The 18,589-nt window shown below is 54.2% G+C and overlaps 1 protein-coding gene and 1 long non-coding RNA gene across 2 annotated transcripts; one reads left to right on the top strand and one right to left on the bottom strand.

The window, feature by feature from the left end:
• Nucleotides 1-3,712: 3,712 nt before the first annotated feature.
• On the top strand, nt 3,713-8,939 carry RAB26 (RAB26, member RAS oncogene family; the record flags this gene model as incomplete). The annotated part of the gene is made up of 9 exons (XM_082670284.1): nt 3,713-3,907; nt 4,969-5,079; nt 7,508-7,549; nt 7,642-7,708; nt 7,893-7,945; nt 8,348-8,413; nt 8,514-8,570; nt 8,659-8,735; nt 8,837-8,939. 9 exons carry the CDS (start codon nt 3,713-3,715, stop codon nt 8,937-8,939), a joined length of 771 nt encoding a protein of 256 aa, XP_082526410.1.
• Nucleotides 8,940-10,011: 1,072 nt separating this feature from the next.
• On the bottom strand, nt 10,012-18,272 carry LOC309832348. The gene is made up of 3 exons (XR_014297679.1): nt 18,067-18,272; nt 17,751-17,838; nt 10,012-12,214 (listed from the first exon to the last, which is right to left on the bottom strand). It is a non-coding gene; the product is annotated as an uncharacterized lncRNA (long non-coding RNA).
• Between the last annotated feature and the right edge of the window lie 317 nt (nt 18,273-18,589).

Here is an 18,589-nt window from a genome sequence, read left to right as displayed (position 1 = left end):
GTAAGTCTGTATCCCCCTCCCCAGGGACACAGACCTCACTCCTCACCTGTACCTCAGCCCCAGGGCTCACTTCAACTCCAAACCCTGCTTCAGGGACCTGGCCTGGCCTGTGGGAGGTCTTCTCTCTAGATTAGAAGATCCCGAGAATCTGGGCATCCCCAGATCCCGCCAAAGCTACCTTCCTGAACTTTCCCACCAAACTGGTCCCTTTTCTCCCCCTTGCTGGGTACCTGTTCTCCTTCTCTATGCCATGTGACAGACATTTCCAAATGCTCAGAGTCTGCAGTGTGGCCGGGACGCAGTGCTCGGTGGGGACAGCTCACCTTGGCTCTGCATGGAACCTGCCAGGGTGTCTTCTTCACTCACGTGGATGGCAAGTGGGGTCCTCTCCACCTGGGCTTCTCCATGAGGCCACCTTGGCTTTCTCACAGTATGGCAGCTGGGTTCCAAGAATAAGTGTTCCAGGAGACAGGAAGGGAGAGCTGCCAATCTGGAAGGTCTGGGTCCAGAAACAGGCACACTTCCATTGGTCAAAGTAATCACAGCTCCTGCCAGGGTAGGAGACATAGACCCTCCCCCTCACTGGGAAGAGTAGCAAAGAATTTGCCATCTTTAATCCATCTTAGCACCCTCTGTCTCTGCCCCAGGGGTTCTGACTCTTTCTTGCCTCCCCTCTGGGCCTGCAGATTCTGTCTCTCCTGGAGTTCTCCTCCATCCCCATTACTTCCCCATGGGCTACTGCAGTCCCCTCAAACTCATCTCCCTGTCCACAGGCTGCACCATCCATCCCCTCCTGGCCACTCCCTGTATTCCTATAGCAGTGCCCTCTCTCCATTGCTCTCCTCAGAAACCATGCATGGCTCCCTACTTCTCACTGAACAATTTCCAAGCTCCTAGGCAAAACATTCAAATTCACCTTACAATCTAGCCCCCTCCTATGTTACCTATTGAATTAGCACCCATTTCTTCCAAGCCACTGGACCACACTTTGGCCTCTTCTGCTCAGGCTCTCTGAGCCTGAACATATTCACTCTCTCCACCTGGCAAGTTTCTCTATCTCCACCGCTGTTGGACTCCTGCTCAATCTTCAAAGCCCAGTGCAAATGCCCCTCCTCCACAAAGCCTTGCTCTCACTACTCATCACACTAGTCTTACTCTCATTGTATGTTGAGGCATGTTCTCCCTTAAATCCTTATTGGTAATGATGTGTCCTCTTGAAGTGGGGCCCACATTTTTAACTCATACTTCTTTCACCAATTTAATAACTGTTTGTTGCAGCCTGGAGCCAGCTGCCAGGGATATGACAGTGAGCAAGACAAGCTGTTTCCTGTGCCCAGAGAGCTTACATTCCAGAGAGTGAGACAGATGGCAAATAGAGGAACCAAGAGACATAATGATCAAAGATTAGGAGGACTGTAGGAAGGCAAGAAAGGCAAGAAGCGGTGCTGCGAGGCAGGGACCAAGAATTCCCTCTTTTCAAGAGAAATGAGAGACCTGGATTTTTATATACTCTCCTAATTTTAAAGGTTGCAAGGTCAAGTCTTTCTCCTCTGCTCTCAGCTTCTCTCCCCTCCTAGCTTCCCACTCTCTCTGGAATGCCTGCCTCCTTCTCTCTTCCTGGTTACCCTATCAGCAGCCCACTCCCCAACTCAGGACGCCCCACCCCTAGGGCACCCAAACTCCTCTGTGGTTCCCATGCCCTGGCCATGCTCTGGCAGCAGCTGGCAGGAGGATGTAGGGAGCCCACTGCCTAGGATGCTAGGGCCAGTGGGCATCCCCTACCTGAGACCCTGGGCCAACCTCCCTGATGTTGGCCTCCTGGGAGTGAGACACCTGGAGTCCCCAGGGCCCCAGCAGTGGGAACCCAACACCCCCACTGCAGGCTTCACTAACCGCATCTGGCCTGGAAGAAGTGAGGAGCCAGAGGAGCGAGACAGAAAAGGACGCCAGGGGACTCTCAGAGGGCTTCCTCAGGTTGGTCCCCAGCTCTGACAGAGCCCTGAGGGATAGGTCTCCGTCTCCAGGGAACCTCTGGGCAAACCCTGCCGGGAACAGTTTATGCTCTCTGGAGCCAGAGTTCCCACGTAGAAATCCCGGCTCTGCCACTTCCTGCCTGGTGACCTTGGACATCTCCCTTCCCCTCTCTGGGCCTCAGTTTCCCATCTGAACACTGGGGATCAGAGCAGCACCCACCTCACAGGATAGTTCTAAAGATGACATGCACCTGGCACACGATGGCGCTCGGTGAAGGGCAGCTTTCCAAAGCCTCTCCCATGCAGGGCCCTGCCAGGCCCTTTCGAGGAATTGCTTTGTTGGGCGGCATCCTTCCATCTGTGTTCTCCCAGACCTCTGAGCCCTAGAGACAGCTTCTGCCCATTATAATTATTTGGACTCTGGGCACTGCCAGCTGAGAGGGCTCAGGCCTCTGAAGGGCCCAGGCTCCCAGTAACAGCTGTCATGTCTCAGGACGGAGGAGGACAGAGCAGGAGGGCTGCCCTTCGTCTGCACCTGCTGCCCCCAAGCCCTGGGAGAGGGGCATGTCTGCTCACCACTCCCAGGATTCCATGACCACCTCAGCCTCACTCTCAAAACCCAGAGCATCTTGGGTGGGTGGAAGTCCTGGGACAGAGCCCCAGGAAGTCCAGGAGGGGAGCAGGTGCCAGGTCCTGGAGAGGAGTCTGCCAGGGACCAGCATAGGGTTTGGATTATCAGCACTTGAAAGCACTGGAAAGCCAAGGAGACAGCCACAGCCTGGCAGAGGGGCCTCCCACCTCTTTCACCTCCCAGATCCCTGAGGGCAGAACCCCAGGGGAGGGGACTCTCAGAGGGCCTGCTGCTGGCTGTGACAGTGACTTCCCTTTCCCCAAGGATCCTGAAGCTTCAGCCCAGCAGGCAGAAGCTGCAGGGTAGAGCGCCCTGCCGGCTCAGCCCTGCCGCTCAGCCTGGCCGCTATGTCCTGTCTCTGATAACCAGCTGTCAGCTGAGCCCCGAGCGGCGGGCGCACCCGGGTTTGTTTGCCAAGCCCGAGTGTTGGAGCTTCCTGGACCCTCCTGCCCTGGAAGGGAGGGGGTCGGTGCCGCAGCAGGCTAGGTGGCATCTCCGGCGGAGAAGGGACAGAATCCCAGGGTGCCTATCCCACGCAGGTCCACTGCCTCAGTGCCCCCATCTCACGGCACTCTCCTTGTCCCAGGCCCGGAGGCAGTCCAGTGGGGGCCACTGGGCAAGGGGCAGAGCCGGGCGGGGTGGTGCACAGCCAGCAGAGGAACGACAGGACGCTGGGTACTCCCTCCCTCACCCACCGCCCCCAACCCGCACCCAGGCCCGATGCAGATATGGAAGGGCGTCGCTGGCTCTAGGGCAGAGAGGTAGCTGCCCCCAATGGACAGAGGCGCTCGGACCCCGAGCACCCAGGGCAGGGCCCGGACCTCCTGACCCCGCCCCCGGGGAGGCCATTCATTTGCATGGCCCCGCCCGAGAGCGGCCATTGGTAGCGACGGCGGGAGGCCGGGCCTGAGTGGCTGCGGGGCTGCGGGGCGGCGGGGGCGGCGGGGGCGGGGCAGCGCGGAGCTGGGCGCCGGGGAGGTAGTTGCAGACGCCGCGGGACAGTTTCGGCTTAGGGTCTGGGTCTGGCTCCGAGGGCGCGGGGAGCAGGGTGTCCCGGGGCGCGGCGGCTGCAGCGGGAGCGTACTGAGCGCCCGCCAGCTCGCCTGCCATGTCCAGGAAAAAGACCCCCAAGAGCAAGGGGGGTAGCGCGCCCGCTACCTCCGCACTGCCCGCCACCCACGGGTCCCAGCCCGTGCGCCCCGGGACTGCGCGCCCTGGCCCCGAGGCACCTCCCAACAGGCCCCCGCAGCCCGGCCGGTCTTCGCTTGGCGGCGGCGGCGACTTCTACGACGTCGCCTTCAAGGTGAGCCGGGCACCCCCAGCCCCATGAGAGCGCAGCAGGTGGCGTCCGGTCGGAGCCGAGTGGGGAGGGTCCGGGGAAAGGGTGCAGGGCCCTGCAGACCTTTGGCGAGGAGCTGGCTCGAGCGGCACCCCGCAGCTGCAGTTGGCATGGCTGGCGCGGTGCATCACACACACACACACACACACACACACACACAGCTGTCAAACCCGGGTTTGGGATACCCAATATATGACAGGGCCTGCCCCCTCCCCCTCCCCACCTAGCTGGCATGGCCGGACAAGGGGTCCTGCGGAAGTAAGAGCCTGGCAGGTGTCCTCTCCCTGTTCCCTTATGCTTCTGCCCCCACCCACGCCCATCATTTCCCACATGCTGCCTTCTCTCACCCCCAGGGTCTTTTGGTCTCTTCTCTTTAGGAGGCGAGACTAAGAAGAGGTTTGCCAGTTTGGTGGGGAATGCTGGGGCCTCCTTCAGGCCAAGGCAGAAGCTTGTGAATTGTGGGGGCGGGGGTGGCAGGCCCATCTTTGGGTTTTGGAGCCTTTGGCAACAGGCTGGGGGAGGGGAGGAGAGGGAGGCCTGACTGCCCCTCCCTGTCCACAGACGTGGTCTGAGCCTCTCCTCATGTCAAAATCTGACCTTCACTTGGCAAATTCCTCTAGAGCCTTGCTGGGATGGGAAGAAGCCCCCTGGCACAGAGGCCCCCCACCCAGGCCTCCCAGCGGTCAACCCTCAGGTTCTGCTCCCCACTAAGCCCCAAATGCTCCCCTTCCAGACCAAGCATGGTGTCCAGGTAGCAGCCCCTGGATGAAGGCAGCTACTCCCACTCCCCACTGATGGAGACAGGCCAATGTTCAGGAGAGGGGACAGAACCTTCTAGAGGTGGAAGATGGAAGTCCAGGCTCTGTGTCTCCCCCAGGCCCTGCTGAACCTGCAGACTTAGGATACCTCCCTCCACTCCTGACCCTCACCCACAGCCCATCTGACCAGGCCAGCTCAGAGAAGACCAGACACCCCTCCGGGTGGGCCAGCACCCAGGTCCCCTCTGCTCTTTCTTTGTGCCCCAGGTCATGCTGGTGGGAGACTCGGGCGTGGGGAAGACCTGTTTACTCGTGCGCTTTAAGGATGGCGCTTTCCTGGCAGGGACCTTCATCTCCACTGTGGGCATCGACTTCAGGGTAAGAGTGGAGGCTGATGTCCCGAGCACTGACTGGGCCCAGCCGATGCCCTGGGCCCCCAACACCAGCTAATAGCTGCTCGAAACACCCCTGGGCAGCTGGTTCTCTGGTTCTCCATTATCCCTGTGGCACCGACAGGCTCATGAGGTGGAGCTCCTGGCTGGACCACCTGGCTCCCACGGTCAAGGTGGTTGAGGTGAGATGCCTTAACCACCAAGCTGCCTGCCTCCCGACATCTCAAGGTCCTGGAGAGAGGTGGTGGCTGTATACAATCGAAGCAGAGATGGTACCCCTGTGCCTGGGGCTGGCACGACCCTGGGGGCTGTATCTTGTGCACTGGGGGCGGTGGATGCTGGTGTCCCCATGGGAACTCAAGACCCGTGTCCACTCAGGAGGCCAGCATCGCTGCCCCACTGTACAGAGGGGCCCTGAAGTGCCAGGTGGCCTGCCCAGGCCATACCAGACAGATGGCTGAGGCATTGAAGCACACACCCAGTCTCAGAACCAGGGAGAAGTCCCTGCCCTTGGGTGAGGAGGCTTATGGGAAATGCTTCCACCTGGATGCTTTCCCTGGCGGAGCGCCCTCACCACCTCACCCCCTGCTAGAGGGCTATGTCCTGGGGTCCTTCTGGGGTATGTCCCTCGACTCTTGGCTCCCCAAGTGCCCTCCAGCACCCCAAGCAGCCTGTGGGGTAACAGGGGAATGATGGGGGCCACAGCCTTAGGCATGCAGAGCTCAGGCATCAGTCTAAATTCCACGTGCTGAGGTGATGTGTTCTCAGCAAATCCCAAATTTGCATTTTTCTCACCCTTTCATTAGACCCAGTCAGCAGAAGGCTGGCAGGGAGGCTCCTTCTGGGGACTGGGAATGGGGGGCTCCGTCCAGTCTGAGGAGCCATTCTCTACCCTATCTGTGGGGGCAGAGCCCCTCAGGTCCTCTGGGATGAAGTAAGGGTTGAGGTGACAGAAGGGGGAGGTTTAGGCCCAGTCCTCTGCCTGTTCTGGCCTCACCTCCCCCCTTCTCACCTCCCTCTTGGCTCTGGGGCAGGTGGTGAGGCTGTGTGGTTCACACCCCTGTTCAGGGTGCTAGGGAAGGCGGGATGTCCTCCCCAGCCTCCCTGCAGCGGGACAGATGGCTGCACCCAGTTCCCTGGAGACCCAGAAGCACCCTGACAGCAGGCGCTGGGTGAAGAGGGAGGTGGTGCTGTTTCCGCTGCCTGGGGCCTCAGCTGGTGGTTAGCAGCTCCTGTCCCCACCCCAGCAGATAGGAACCGGGGTTGAGCCACTCCCTGCCCTAGTCCTGAACTGGGAGGGCCTGGCTAGGGAGCATCATCAGCCAGCAAGCAAGCACATAATGAGCACCCACTGTGTACCAGGCCAAGTTCTGGGCTCTGTGCTTACTGCATGGGGCCCTATCCTCAGGCAGCTGCCGTAGGAGCAGGAAGAGAGGCTTTCAAATTACAACAAACACTTTAGCTCGTACCAGGCCAGACTCGTTTCTCAGTGCTTTGCATACAGTAGCTCATAAAGTAATCGGGGCAGCCAAGTGATGAGCACCCTGGCTACCCCCATTTGTGGATGGGGAAACTGAGGCACAGTGTTAGTAATGAGCCTGGGGTCACACGACTTCAAATTAAGTCGTGCAAGTGGCTCTAAGCAAAAGGAGCAGTGTGTGCAGAGCTGTGAGAAGTGCTGGTGGCCTGGGAGAGGGGGCTGGAGCAGGGCCTTGAGACCTAGGAGCAGAGTGCAGGGGGCAGGCGTGCAGTGTGAAGCTGAACCAGCAAGTAGGCTCAGGGAAGCCACCCACCAGGGCTGGGCACCAGGCGGAGGAGGGCAGCTGCGGTAAAGGAGAGGGGAGGGGCTGGGTGCAGGACTCAGTGAGTGACTGGAGTGGGTGGCGACCGGGGGCCCTGCAGGGCAGGGGAGCTGGTGGGGCTGTGTGTCAGGCCTCCAGGAGGGGCAGAGGAAGAACCACCCGGCCCAGAATGGACACAGCTGGCCATGGAGGGCGGCAACCTTCCAGTCCATCAGGACAGCCAGCTAAGCAGGGGCGGCCTGAGCACCCTCTGTGCACAGGTCACCAGGAGGGGCTCAGCAGCAGGAGATGTAGGAGGTATGGGGGAGGGCTGGGTGGACACCAGGACTTGGATTCAAGGGGAAGCGTTACCTGTAGGTAGAGGACAGTGAGGTAGTCAAGAACCAGGTGGGCCCTGGAGGCAGAGCCAGCTGGGGCCAGGGATAATGAATTAGGGACACACCGGGGTCCCCTCAGTCCCAGGCTCAGTCCTGGCCTGGCACCGCCTGCCTCCCCCACCCTATCCACCCCCTTCCCCCCATCCCCCACCGGAGGGTGGCACCGGTCTAGCTGCTGCCTAAGATGGTGCACTCGGCCCTGGGCCCTCCTTGGAGCTGGCTGGTTGTGTTTCAGAACAAAGTTCTGGATGTGGATGGCATGAAGGTGAAGCTGCAGGTGAGAGGTGACTGGGGGAGGGGGAATTGAGGGCAGGGGGCACCTGGGAAGGACTGGGCAGCCCTGACAGCTACACTATGCCCTTGCTGCAGATCTGGGACACGGCTGGCCAGGAAAGGTTCCGCAGTGTCACCCATGCCTACTACCGAGACGCTCATGGTGAGCTCATGGGCACCGTACCCTAGCTCCAGGGAGTCGGGGCCACACTCCCGAGGCTTCTGCTTGGAGTAGAGCACCCTGGGTGTGAGTGGGCAGAAGTGTGAAGGGTGCGATGCATGAGGGTGAGGGTGATGGGGAGCCGCTGTGGGCTCTGCAGGTGTCCTCACTGGCCCTCTGCCCCCAGCACTGCTGCTGCTCTATGACGTCACCAACAAGGCCTCCTTCAACAGCATCCAGGTCAGTGGCTTCCTTCCTGGTGGTGGAGACAGGCCGAGATGGGGCCTGACCCCATCCCCAGCCTCCCTCAGGCACAGATGGCATCAGGATCCCAGAGAGTTGAGGTCCCTACTGACAGTGTGGAGAGGAAAAGACTGCCCCTCTGGGCTCCTAATGGCCTAAGTACAGTGGTTCAGGTTGAGAATGAGCTGAAGGGGGCTGGGGTGACCTTCTAGTCCACCAGCCCAACTCCTTAGATAAGGTACCTGTTGGATCGCCCCTGCACAGCACATGGGGAGCACTAGTTCAGGGGCCCTCCTGTTAGCCAGACACTGACAGGCACTCTGTGGGGTGTGTCCTGGAGGGGGGCAAGGGGTGCCAGGAGCTCCAGCCTCCAGCCTGTCCTCAGCTCTCCCCCCACAGGCCTGGCTGACAGAGATCCAGGAGTACGCCCAGCATGACGTGGTACTTATGCTGCTGGGGAACAAGGTGGGCACCCCAGCCTGTCTCATCTACCCTGGCTCTACAGAGGGTGGAGGGAGGTAGGGGAGTGAGCTGGGGCCAACTCTCACCAAGACTGCTGTGCCAGGTGGACTCTGCCCAGGAGCGTGTGGTGAAAAGGGAGGATGGGGAGAAGCTGGCCAAGGTGAGCTGCGGTTGGGTGGGCAGCCAGAGTGCCCCTGGGGCTGCAGGTCCTGAGCTGTCCCCACCAGGTTGCCAACGGCTGTTTGCAGGAGTACGGGCTGCCGTTCATGGAGACCAGCGCCAAGATGGGCCTCAATGTGGACTTGGCTTTCATGGCCATAGCAAAGTAAGTCCTGGCAGTTATCAGGAAGACCCCCAGACCCAGCGTCTGAATCCCCTTGTTGGGGGTACTGGCCACCCTATTCCATGGTCATCCCTGCCCCACAGGGAGTTGAAGCAGCGCTGCATGAAAGCTCCCAGTGAGCCTCGCTTTCAGCTGCACGACTATATCAAGAGGGAGGGCCGGGGGGCCTCCTGCTGCAAACCCTGAACCTGGCTGGGGATGGCCACCAGGGTGTTCTCCTGGAAGACTGGATAGAGTCTACACACCCCTGACTTCACCACCCAGCAGCCAGTCCCAGGGTGTCTGTTTCTAGGAATCCCAGGCTGAGCCTTGCCCTTCCCTCGTCTGGGCAGCCATCCAGAGCCTCAGCCCCAACAAACAGGCTTCAGGAAGCCAGAGGGTCCGCAGCCCTCCTTCACCTGCTGCTGAGGGCTGTGCCCCCAAGGCCTTCACAGAAGAGCAACCAACTTCTTCACAGGAGGGCTACCCAACAACGTATAGACTGCCAGGCACCTGGTCCTCCGGACCACGGTGCCCGTGCCCCGTGTACAGTGCCTGAACACCTAGAAAGCCATGTCTGCAGCTGCACATCCTGCCCAGGCAGGATTCCTGCCCACACCTGGGGCAGAGGGCTTCACCACAAATCATATCAAGGACCAGAGCTGCCTGCTACCAGCCCACCCACCAGGAGGCCCTGGTTCAAACATCAACAGGGTCTTTCATGTTACCCTGGAGGATGCCAAGGCTGTGGCTTTGTAATGCAGTGAATAGCATGTGGGAAGCCACAAGAAATGTCAGGCAAACCAGGACTGCCAGCCCTCGCCTGCTGACTAGGGCACCATCTCAGCAGGCTGATACAGGGCCTGGGCTTGGCAAGGTCAAGCCAGGGGGGTGGGCAGGGCACTCCACCTTGTACTAAAATCTTGAAATGTTTTGATTGAGAGTTTTTGTTTCCAGTCCTAGTGAATAAAGTTGTGTTTTCTGGAATGCCTACCTTGTCCATTGAAAAAAAGCAATGCTCAGGGACTGTTAGTGAGGAATTACAGTAATTAAGAGTTCACCACCCACCCCAAGGCAAAGGCACAAAAGAAAACCTATCCTTACAGGTAAAAACAGAGAAGGCTGTCCAAATAGGTGGAAAGTCACTGGCGCGAACTTCCATTTTCATGCTCTGCCCCTAACCGAGACTGCCCAGAGATGACCCAGTCATCCCATGGAGTCCTCTGGGGTGCAAACAGGCATGAAAATAAAGACACGTGTGCTCCAATCAACTCACCACCTTTGCTTTATTGCTAAGCACTTCAGAGACTTATAGATGTCTTTGAGAAGAGAATCCAACGAGACCAAGAATCCAGAAGAGACCAAGACTGTGAAACAGATGTGTTGGGCTGGAAAATCCCCTTGACCCACAAGAATGAGGAAACTGTAGTTACTTTTGTCTTCCACCCAGTCAGGGCCTGAAGCTCCTGCTACTACCTTATCTTGAAGTGTCAGCAGGAGAAATGGTTGCAGCTGCTCAGCCACCTATCTCTTACCTCAAATCTCCCAAGTGACGAGGACCCCAAGAACTCTTTATTGGGAGGATGAGGGGCGGAGGTCTGTCTTCTGTAGCTTCTTCAGGCTGGCACTGGGCTCATGGACCCTACCTAATTGGGGCCACGGAACTCTTGCCCTGTTTTGTCCAGGGGCCCCAGGGTGACTTCTGCTATTCCAGTACGATCTATTCAGGGAATGGCTGGAATCCCTACATCACCATCATCTTGATGTGGAACTGTTGCAACCTGGAAGCAAACTTAACAAGCAGATTAAAAAGGCAGGGGCCAAAGTTCAGTAAAAGGATTATGGCAACTAGAGGTCCAAGCAGGGGGCAAGAACCAGGTCTCACTTGGTAACATTTCCTTAATTGCAGTCTAGGTCAGCGCTTGGGTTACCCTGTCTGAAGGAATGAAGCCATTTGGCGTGGTCACATTTTCTTGACGTCCTCTTTTACTAGCCCAGAGTTATTGATGTAGGTGCAACATGTCTTGATAACTGCACATACTCCTCCTTGTTTGGCTAGGAGGAAGTCTAAGGCCAGTCTATTAGCCATCACTTTACTAGCCAAGGAACTTAGAGACAATGAGAGTCTGGTGAGTGCATTCCCTGTGGATTCACTCAGGACAGGGCATCTGAAAGATTGTGGAGCACCACTTCACGATAAACAAAGCTTCCCCAAGGGGCCACCAAACCAATGGCAGCTCCATTTTCTGCCGAAAGGAGACCAACTGCCCTTTTGCCCCAGAGGTGGGTGATGTTATAGATGGCAATACCTGGGTTTGTTTGGTTACTCAGTTGGCCTAGTGTTACATTGTCCTGTAAACAGAGCACTGTCTATACAAGGAAAGGCCACAGCTAATCCCAGGAAAGGGAAAGAGGAATTGGGGTTTTTTGAAGAGGACAGTCAGTTTGCACCTGGACCACAAAGGAATAGATGTCTGGGAGGGGCACATGCCTGACATACTGTTGTGGAATTAAACCACTTCAGTAGAGTCTGCCCAAGGGGGGGGTTCCAGTACAGTTGGAAGAAAGGATCCCACCACTGAATAAGGGTGTATGAGTCTTTTCGAAGGCTTTGGGAGAGGCAAAAAACATGTACTACACGCAGGGAAGATATGTGTTAGACGCTTGGCGCCAGGCCTGTCCAGGAGACACATCCCACCAGCCAGCTGATCTTGGAGGAACCAATGGGTGGCGTTAACTGTTTGATCTTCGCAATTAAAATTAGGGGTAATGGCGGTGATGTCAACTGCTGGTGCATTGCAGAATTTAGTCCAGGCTTCTGGCATGGGCAGCAAGATGAGTTACCTTCATGACAGAGTAGAAGACAAATATGCTTTGAAGGGGGGAGCTTTGTGTGCTGGATGCACTAACGAGAGGGGTCAGGTCCAGGCATGGAAGCTGTGCCAAGGGCTGGATGTGGACTGAGGGGAGCAGGGGTTGCAGGACCTTCAGCCAGAGTAAGTTCAAGGTCATCATTACTGGATGTGTAGCTTAGTTCTTTAAGCTTATAGGCGTCGCTTTGAGGATTGGGATGTTAGAACCCAGCACTGAGACAGATTCTCTCCCTGAACAGTAATTCTTGAGATTTACTATTGCGTTGGATCCTCACTCCCCTGACATGAATCCCCAAAGGAGGGGGAGAAAAGTTGGGGTGACTAATAACTTCATAATGACATCAGAGTTCTAATTTAGGAAGCAACCGGAATGCAAGTAGTGTTGAAAGAAATCCTGCAGTAAACAAGAGCCCAGTAAAAAATACGGGCTCCCAGCCTACCGTCACTTATCTTGCTTTTGTTACCCAGAGAGCCCGAAATAAATTAATGTCAAAGTGAGAGTTTACTTATCAATGCAGTTGTCACTGGCTTGGGGATCACGTTCTTGAAGAGGTATTTGAGGTCTTGGGCAGGTTCACAGGAATAGCTGGGATGTGGGTCTTCAGGTTCCTGTAACAGATCAGTGGAAACAGGTTTAATTCTGGGTAGATGAACCCAACTAGTGACTCCATTAAGTTTAACCACTGTAGGGGTGCTTACCAAAACTTGATAAAAGACTGTTTTGCTTTGGGAGTAGCTGGTCACCAGGGGACTCATTTTTCCAGGTCTTTAAGAGCACCCAGTACCCAGGGTTTACACTGGAGTCACTGGGGCTGTTATCTGGGGAGAGCTGAACTGTTTCCATTCTTGAATAGCCCCCTTCCGACCTGGCCCAGGTTAATAATGTATTTAAGGTGTGCCTAGCTTTCTCAGCTGGTTACCATGTCCAGGGTGAGGAATAGCCTACCATGTCATTTCAAAGGGGCTCAACCTAGTTATTTTAGGGGCTGCCCCGCTGGCAGCAGGTGGCACCACCTGCTATTACCAGGTTCTGATATTTCCTGCTAAGAGCTTACCCAAGGTTTTCTTTAGGGTATGACTGGTCTGTTCCACCTTTCCTGAGGACTGAGGTCTGCAGGACAAATAAAGGTAGTATCTATTTCCTAGAGTCTTTTGGGTAACCTTTGCTATGAATTGAGGGTCCACTGTCAATCTGGAGGTGTCAGGGCAACCCAAACCTAGGGATAATTTCCTTCAGAAGTGCTCTAGCCACTTCAGTTGCCTTCTCTCTCCTAGTGGGAAAGGCCTCCACCCATCCAGTAAAACTAGCCACAAAGACTAATATTTGAAGCCCTGGAAAGAGGCCATCTGAGTGATATCCATGTGGCAGTCCTCTCCTGGCTAAGGCCCACGTTGCTGGACTGGGCTAACAAAAGGGGGGCGGGGTTTGAGATGCCCTCCTTATTTATGGGTGGCACAGGGCACAGGCTCAAGTAACCCTTTAACATCTGGGAGTCATTTTCTCGTGAAAAGCCAGAAAACCACTGTACACAGTATCCTTCCCCAGATGGAGAAAAATCACGTAGCCCTTTGATTTTCCATTCGTCAGAAAAAGCAATTTTTGATGCATCACCAGCCTTCTGTTCCCTTAGTTCACCCTTTTTCTTGCGCCCAGGTTTCCTCAGTAGTACCTGGGAATGTTGTAAGGGGTAAGGGATGGGATTGTCATTTGTTGTATCAGGACTTTCTCTGCTTCTCCATCTGCCCTATTATTCCCTTTGATAATCTGGGAGATTCCCTTTTGGTGTCCATGGCAGTGAATGACTGTTACTTGATTTGCTTGGTTTTTGAGCTGCCTCTGTGAGATCTCAGCCCCATACTTTACAGGGGAATATTTTGCATTCAAGTCCTCTTTCCATATAGCTCCATTGGCATGTAGAACGAGGTAGGCTTATTTAGAGTATGCTTACAATTTTTCCTTCCCCTAGGATTAAGGTTTGGGTTAGAGTTCGGCCTTCTGCGCTGCCATGGGCAGCAAAAGTTTTCACCTCTATGATGCTCTACCCTCCTGAGCCCGTCCTTAATGAACTGCCATCAGTAAACCATTCTTCCTCAGGATTGTCAATGTCTTGATCTGTCATATCAGGCCTATAGGGATAAACCTGGTCAAGGTAGGAATGTATTACCTTTGGGATTTCAGCAGGCATCAGTGTAGTTGGGTTGAGGGTGTAGCAAGTTAATTTTATTGACGTAGAGTTGATTTACAATGTTGTTAGTTTCTGGTGTACAGCAAAGTGATTCACTTATATGTATATACTTTTCCATCTTTTCCGTTATGGTTTATTACAAGATACTGAATACCGTTTCTTGTGCTATACAGTACCCTGTTTATCTATTCTATATATTAGTTTGCATCTAACCCCAAACTCCTAGTCCTTCCCTCCCCCAAGCCACCACAAGTCTTTTCTCTGAGCCTGTTTTTCACAGATGTTCCTTTGTGTAGTTTGGATTCCACAAATAAATCATATGGTATGTCTAACTTACTCCGCTTAGTATTTCTAGGTCCATCCATGTTGCTGCAAATGGCATTATTTCATTCTTTTTAATGGCTGAGTAGTATTCCATTGTATATATCTACATCTTTATCCACTACTCTACTGGACATTTAGGTTGTTTCCACGTCTTGGCTGTTGCAAATAGTGCTGCAGTGAACACTGGGGTGCATGTATCTTTTCAAATTATAGTTTTGTCTGGGTATATGTCCAGGAGTGGGATTGTAGGATCCTATGGCAACTGTAGTTTTAGGAACCTCCATACTGTTTTCCATAGTGGCTGCACCAATTTACATTCCCACCAACAGTGTTAAGAGGGTTCCGTTTTTCTCAGTGTTGGGAGTTTTGAGGGTTACCTCTGGGGAGTCAAGTAAACCCTGGTACTTAGTACAGTGGCCTCCAGTTAGCCAGTGGTGGCCTTTGATCTCTAGAAACCTTTGTACTTGATGTTGGGGGGCGGGGGTCTGGACTTCCAGTGGCCGTCCAAGGTAAGCTTGTTAGCTTCTTCCACTGATAAAGTGGTGGCAGCTGCTGGCCGAAAGCAGCCAGGCCAACCTCAGGGCACACCATCTAGTTGTGTGGAAAAATAGCCTATTGGCCGAGGAACTTCTAGTTTCTTTTAGGTCGCCCAGAGCTTTTAGGGGGTTAGGACTTCTTACAAAATGAATGGCTTTTTAAAACTGAGGAGACCCAGAGCAGGAGCTTTAATGAGGACCTGTTTGATACTATTAAAAGCCTTTTCCTGTGTTCCTCAGCCCGAAGTAATGGTTCGGTATCTGGGCTTTTAATGGCTTCATACAGGAGCTTAGACATTAGCCCAAACCCTGGGATCAAGAGTCAGCAAAACCCTGCCTTTTTACCTTTGTAAAAAGGTACAAAGAAACGTCTTTGGGGCACTTAGGCCTAACATACTCGTTTTCTATCTTGCGACAGCTGTCTACTTCCAGGGTTTATAATGTGTCCCATGTATTTAACTTGTTGCATTGAGATTTGTGCCTTTTTCTGGGAGATCCTGTAACCCTGGACCTCAAGGAAATTAAGAACTTCAATGATGTTCTCACTTGAGCCTCCACGGTGGGGCTACATATTAATATATCATCTGCATGCTGTAGCATAGCCCCTTTTAGGCCTATTTCCCTTGGTTCCTTTCCCAGGGCCTGGGCAAACACTGTGAGCTGCCCCCAAACCCGTGGTAGGTAGTGTTGTCCAGGTGTATTGTTGCATCTGGCCCGAGTGGGGGTTAGTCCACTCGAAGGCAAACAAATATTGTGAGGGATGAACTGGGATGTAAAAGAAGGCATCCTTGAGGTTGAGCACAGTAAACCATTTAGCATTTACAAGGTCTTGGGCTAATATATTATAAGAATTGGCCACAAGGGGGAGTATAGGACCCACTGCCTCTGTTACTGCTGAGGTCTTGCACTACCCTATATCCCCCCATTAGGCTTAACTGACAAAATAGGAGTATTGCATTGAGACTGACAGGGAACCAAGGGGCTATGTTTTAAAAATTTATGTATGAGGGGTTGTAACCCCTTTTTTGCCTAACCTAATGGGGTACTAGTCTCTGGTTAGGGTAAGCAGCTTCTGGCTTAAGGCTAGTTTCTGCAGGTTGGGCATTTATAGCCCTCCCAGGGACTCCTTTGTCCAGTTTGCTGCAAGGTTCACTGCTTGTAGAATATCGCTGGGAACAAGCCCTTGCTCCTGTGTTGATCTGCCTTAGCCAGGGTTAAGATAAGGGGCTGCTCTGCTCGGGGCCTCCTAACAGTATCGCCTTGAGGGAGCCCAGAAGATCTCTCCCTAGTAGTGGGGTAGGATACTCAACTAAAAAGGCATGTTCAAAATGGCCAGTGAGAGCCCCAGAGAAGTGAAGGGTACGAGGCTTTCCATTGACACCAGTCACTGCACTTTTTAGAGGAAAGAGGCCCAGCGTGAGAAATCAGGGCAGAGCAAGTAGCTTCTGTATCAATTTAAAAAATTGATCTTACCTGCCACCAGGGGCTCCTCAAAGGAGATAGACATCTTGTGGGGACGGGGGGAACCGCCAGAATCCCTGGGCTGCTTCAGTTATCCAGCATGGCCATCTCAGGAGCAGGAGCCCCCATTCCCCTTGGGGACCAAGGGCAGTCCCATCTCCAATGACTGGTCTGTTTGCAGACTGGGCAAGGCCCGGGAGCTTCTTCTGGTACTCATGGGCCCAATGGTCAGGTGACTTGCATTTAAAGCATCCCCCCTTGGTCTTGCCTCCGGACTGATGGTTGAACCTTCTTGCCCCCTTTGGGTTGCCCTGAGGTTGCAAGGCACGGCTGACAGCAACAGCTATCAGTTTAGCGTGAGCCTCGGCGTGCCTTTTTCCATGTTGAGTTCTATCCTCTTCCTCAGTTTGATCTCCATTATAAAATATTCCAAAGGCCCCCTCTAGGAGTTTGTGGGCCTAACTAACTTTTGGAGTTTTTGCCTAATATCAGGGGCAGCAGGGACTGAACCCTGGGAGCAGAGAGATCTGTTAGCAAATTTTCTAAAAAGCCTCCACAAGCTGTCCCTGAAAGAGAACAGGGCTTTCTTCTTCCTCTTGGGTCACTTCCTTGACCTTTTCATAATTGACTGGCTTCCAAATGCACTTTCTCGTTCCTTCTAATAGGCACTGGACCTCGTGATTCCTGGCCTTCCCCCCCCCAGGCAATTATAATCCCAAATGGGCTTATGATTTGGGACATAAATGTTGGGCTGGTCCCTGGCAAACTGGTCGGCGTACACCTGTGCTGCTGCCCATATCCTCTGCTTCTCCTCATGAGTACAGCAGGTAGGTAAGATCATTTGGACGTCCTTCCAAGTTAAATCAAGCGCCAGGGTTAGGGCCTGAAATCCCCCGTGAACCTACTAGGGTCTTCAGAAAATTGGCCCAGTCTTTGTTTGCATTGGGCTAAATCGGTTAAGAAGAAGGGCGCATGTACTCTTGATTGTGCCTTTGCCATATGCCACTTCCCTAAGTGGGCGCATTTTCCCTGGTCCTGGGCGATAGAAAGTTCCACTATGGCTTACTCCAGCAGGACCAGCATTTTCAACCTGGGGTATCGTTGGGTACAGAAGAGCATAGGGAAGAAGGGTTTGGGATTGGCCAAGGGAATCCGGAGAAGTACAGGTACTTGTAGAGTAGAAAAGGCTCTGTTTCCCCCTTAAGAGTTGGAATGTAGCTAAGAGAAGACTGTCTAGAAAAACGGGAGGGTTCTCTGATTCCCCACGTCTCGTGATTACAGGAGCTGCACAGAGTGGGATTACTGGAGTTGGGCGCACTGGAAGGTGGCACGAGGGCAAAGGAGTGTCGGTAGATGGCGAGATAGGAGGACTAAGCAACAGAAGAGTCCAAAGTCATTCACCCTGCTTTCTTGGTAACAAAAATAAAACCTGAAGAGTCCTGTGAATTCTACCCAACATAGCACTGGATTTCGCAATGTTGCGGGAGCAGTTTAGGAATGAGGTTCAAGAAATCCTTTCCCCAAATGGTGCAAAATCCCAGCTTCCCGCCAAAGAGGGAAGCCTTAGAAAAGAAGAAAGGCAGAGAGAGGGAGAAGCCAGAGGTCTCCACGCGCAGCTGGGCAAGGCCCATGATCTACCTTGAATCCAGGGATCCGAGTCAGGGGACCAAGGCCCCTAGACCGATGCTGATTTACCTCAAGGTCTCCAGCCGGATCACCGACAGTCCTGAAAGTCAGAAACCGCCCAAATGCAGACAGATGCCCAATCCTGCCATTTCCGGCAAGACCTGTTTTCACCCCCCAGGCCCTTCCATCAAGAAGGCGCACCCTAAAGCCTCAGTCTTGCAAAATAATCAGACTGCGCGTGCAGTTTTCATGCGAGGTGTCAGAAATTAAAGCAATTCATCACAGGCTCGGAACTGAATTTGGGAAACCAGGCCCAGCCCAGCCTTACCTATACAGGGAAACAGATCTGGAGATTGCGACTTCCCGACGGGACTGGGGGCAGAAACGTGTAGAATGCTGAGGACCAAGATGGGTTTCAGACGGAGGCTGGACCCGGGGTCTAGGTTGGCAGGTTTGGGCCACTTCCCCAACCCACTCTGGGCCCGGTTCCTCCCTTGACCGTGACGTACGGAAAAACGAAAAACAAACCTTATGACCTCCTACTTGATTCGGAAAGAACGCAGAAGCCTGGGGCTCAAGCTTTTATAGAAACTGCTCCACCTCTGCGATTGGGCAATCCCAGCGGAAGTATCTTCCCTCTTCACCGCTGATACGCTCCTTTCTCTACTCTCCAAGTCTCCACCAATCGAGCCTTGACATTTCTTTTGGGGGCGGTCTCCCTGACCTGACACCCGAAGCTCCACCCTTTTGCAGAGGCCATTGAACTTAACTGTGAGCGACGGATATATATAGCCAATCAGAGTCCGATCTGCAACATAGAGTGATTCTGAAGCCACCAATCCCGCCCCGCA

Source organism: Grampus griseus (assembly GCF_964374135.1).
Source record: "Grampus griseus genome assembly, chromosome: 14".
In the NCBI taxonomy this organism is placed as follows: domain Eukaryota; kingdom Metazoa; phylum Chordata; class Mammalia; order Artiodactyla; family Delphinidae; genus Grampus; species Grampus griseus.
This window is presented reverse-complemented; position numbering and strand designations above follow the sequence as displayed.